The sequence below is a fragment of the Pelobates fuscus genome, chromosome 3, assembly GCF_036172605.1.
Source record: "Pelobates fuscus isolate aPelFus1 chromosome 3, aPelFus1.pri, whole genome shotgun sequence".
Lineage (NCBI taxonomy): Eukaryota > Metazoa > Chordata > Amphibia > Anura > Pelobatidae > Pelobates > Pelobates fuscus.
This window is the reverse complement of record NC_086319.1, coordinates 255,926,776-255,930,413: the sequence shown is the minus strand read 5'-3', so window position 1 is coordinate 255,930,413 and position 3,638 is coordinate 255,926,776. Positions and strand designations below refer to the sequence as shown.

The 3,638-nt window shown below is 37.6% G+C and overlaps 1 protein-coding gene across 1 annotated transcript; it reads right to left on the bottom strand.

Moving 5' to 3' along the window:
• Window positions 1-1,543: 1,543 nt before the first annotated feature.
• On the bottom strand, window positions 1,544-3,364 carry LOC134601738 (tigger transposable element-derived protein 1-like). Its single transcript, XM_063446241.1, has one exon. It carries the CDS (start codon window positions 3,362-3,364, stop codon window positions 1,544-1,546), a length of 1,821 nt encoding a protein of 606 aa, XP_063302311.1.
• Window positions 3,365-3,638: the final 274 nt, after the last annotated feature.

The following is a 3,638-nucleotide window of genomic DNA, read 5'->3' as shown; positions in this document are numbered from 1 at the left end:
ACTGCTTTTAGAGTGATGGGAGTATATAAACATTTAGAGAAGCTAATGTTACAAATGATAGTGGGAGTTGTTAAAGGGACACTATAGTCACCAGAACAACTACAGCTTATTGAATTTGTTCTTGTGAGTAGAATCATTACCTTCAGGCTTTTGCTCTAAACACTGTCTTTTCAGAGAAAATGCAGTGTTCACATTACAGCCTAGTGATAACTTCACTGGCCACTTCTCAGATGGCTGTTAGAGATCCTTCCTGGGTCCTGGCTGCCTAAAATGCATCCAAACAATCAGTGTCTCCTCCCTCTGCATGCAGACACTGAGCTTTCCTCATAGAGATTCGTTGATTCAATTCATCTCTATGAGGAGATGCTGATTGGCCATGGCTGTGTTTGAATCATGCTGGCTCTGCCCCTGACCTGCCTCCTTGTCATTCTCAGCCAATCCTATGGGGAAGCATTGTGATTGGATCAGGCTAACACTTCTGATGATGTCAGCAGACTGCTTGTTTTTCTGAGTCTAACAGCATGCAGAGTTACAGCTTCAGGCTTGAATACTAAGATTTTTACTATATTTATGGAGGCATGAGGGGCCCAGGGGGGCTAGATGGTGGTTTTAACACTATAGGGTCAGGAATGCATGTTTGTGTTCCTGACCCTATAGTGATCCTTTAACCCCTTAACGCCATTACGGCGTTCTATGCCGTCCCCATTTAAATGGGCTTTAAAGCCGCTGCGTCGGCATAGAACGCCGTAACGACTTAAGCCCCCAAGAGGTAGAATTTACTTACCTCTGCCGCGATCCTCTTCGGGAGGATTGCCTGACAGCCCAGCAACTGCAAATCAGAGCGATCACATGGCCCCCTATAGCTGGCTGTGGATCTGCCAGCAGGGGGACTGTCTGTGCTGTCAGACAGTCACCCTGCTGGTGGGTATTAAAAAAACAATTATTAAACATGTTTTAAAATAAACTAAATGTGTATATATATATATATATATATATATATATATAAAATAAATATAATATATATATATACACACATCATGTATATGTAACATCATATGTAGTGTATTTTAATGTTAATATAAGTATATATATATATATATATTATTAAAATACACTTAGAATGACGTTACATATATATAAGCTATATATATTATATATATAATACATCTATATATATTTTATATATACACGTATAATTACAATAATAAATAAATAAAATATTTTACATTTTTTTAAAATAAATTATACATACATATGTAATTTCATTCTAACTGTATTTTATTATTAATATACAGGTAGTTCCCGACTTTACAAACTAATTGGTTCCGAAGCCTAGTTCATAAAGTGAGAGTTCATAAAGTGAGAACTAATTTCCCATAGACCGCAATGTAATAAGAATAGGTTCCGTTCCTGACCAAGAAATTTAACTATAGAAAACATAAATTATTAAGTACAAATACAAAATATAGGCATAAAAAATACATATATGTTGTAGGAACATTAAAGAAATACATACCATATTGAATTCTTCATCAAAATATCCTCAATCATCATCGTCCTCAATGAAGAGACATGTTGCACTTGATGAATGGGGCACCGCACAGTCCTCCCTCAGTTGTTTGGTACTTGTTGAAGGCTGCACCTCACTTGTTTCTGGTTCGTTTGAGACAGAGCTAGTCACAGCAGCTTTCTGTAGACAAGCTGTGATAGTGGTTTGCTTCCAACACATTCTTTTCTTTTCGTTGTAAATTTCTTTATAGCAGGCATAGGCATTTCTTAGATCTCTAGCAACTTTGGTACTTCTCTCAAAGTTAGAATCTTGCGACTCAAAAATATTAATTGCCTTTTCCATGTGTTGAAATGCTTCCTCGAGGCCTTTCAAAGTGAAAGAATGAACAGGAGTTTCAGGTGCTGTAACATCTTCTACCTCTTCAACTTCCTCTTGTTCTTCCATATCTAAGAGGTCTTCATTTGTAAGTTCTTCCTTGTGCGCTTCAAGAAGGTCATTTATGTCAGTTACAGAGATGTCCAGGTCCAATCTGTTGGCAAGAGTAACAATTGCTTCTGTGTTCTGCTGTACAATTTCTGCTGGTTCTTCAAACCGTTCAACATTAGTACCAAACAACTGAGGGCAGAGCTTTTTCCAAACACCTTTCATGGTTGTCTCTGAAATTTTGTTCCAGGCATATGCTGTAATTTTTATTGCATCTAAAATATTAAATGATTTTCTCCAAAAATCTTTAAGACTTGGACCTGTCTCATTATCTGTTGCTTTAATCAACATTTCAAATGTCTGCCGAAGGTACAGTGCTTTAAATATGGCGATAACTCCTTGGTCCATTGGTTGCAAAATGGAAGTTGTATTTGGTGGCAAGAATATGATTTTGACGTTAGGGTGGTGATGTTGAAGAGAGGGTGGATGACCGGGTGCATTATCTACAAGCAGAATAACTTGAAAAGGTATTGATTTATCTTCACAATATTTTTTCACTTCAGGTACAAAATAATGTGAGAACCAATCGTCAAACAGCGAAGCAGTAACCCAACCTTTTTTATTGGCTTTGCATATGACTGGCAGTGTGCTTTTCACAATTCCTTTAAGTGCCCTAAGGTTTTCTGCACGATGCACCATCATGGGTTTTAACTTACAGTCTCCAGCTGCATTCCCACCAAGCAATAAAGTTAGTCGATCTTTCGCTGGTTTAAAACCGGGTATTGATAATTCTTCTTTTACAATGTAGCTTCTTGATGGCATGCGCTTCCAAAAGAGACCGGTTTCATCCGCATTGAAAACCTGTGATGGCGAGTAATTTCCCTCTTCCAATATTTCTGCCAACTTAGCAAGAAATAATTTAGCCGCTTCTGTATCAGCACTTGCTGATTCTCCAAGGATTTTTATGTTATGCCAACCAGCTCTTTTTTTGTACCGATCAAACCACCCACTGCTTGCAGAAAATGTTTCTTCAACGTTGCCTCCTTTTATTTGTTTCAGCATCTCAAAAAGTGATAAAGCTTTAGCACAAATGGTAGCATAGGTAACAGGCATATGGGGCCGTCCAGTTTGATCACTTATCCATGCTGTTAAAAGTTTTTCCATGTGAGGAATAAGGCTTTTATTTTCCTTGGTTCGTATCCAAGTAGAATGCAGGGATTGCGCATTTTTTACTTCCTTTAAATATTTTTCTCTGTCTTTCAAAATTGTACTCACAGTTGATTTACTTAGTGAATATTTGGTAGCTACTTCTTTAGTGGTATTTCCAGCATCATGGTCTGTTATGATGTTCAATTTTGTTTCTAATGCTTTTCGTCTTTTTATATTTTCATTACAAGCACCGACTGTAACCTCCTTTCTTTTTGGTGGCATTATGAGTCCTCCTTCACTTTCTCCTTTCTCAACGTCCCTCTCTCCTTTATCACTTTCCTTTTCCTTCTTTAATTTCAAACCTCTCTTAAGCCTTCCTCCTTCTTCTTTCTCAACACTTTCCTTTTCCTTCTTTAATTTCACACCTCTCTTAAGCCTTCCTCCTTCTTTCTCAACGTCCCTCTCTCCTTTATCACTTTCCTTTTCCTTCTTTAATTTCACACCTCTCTTAAGCCTTCCTCCTTCTTTCTCAACGTCCCTCTCTCCTTTATCACTT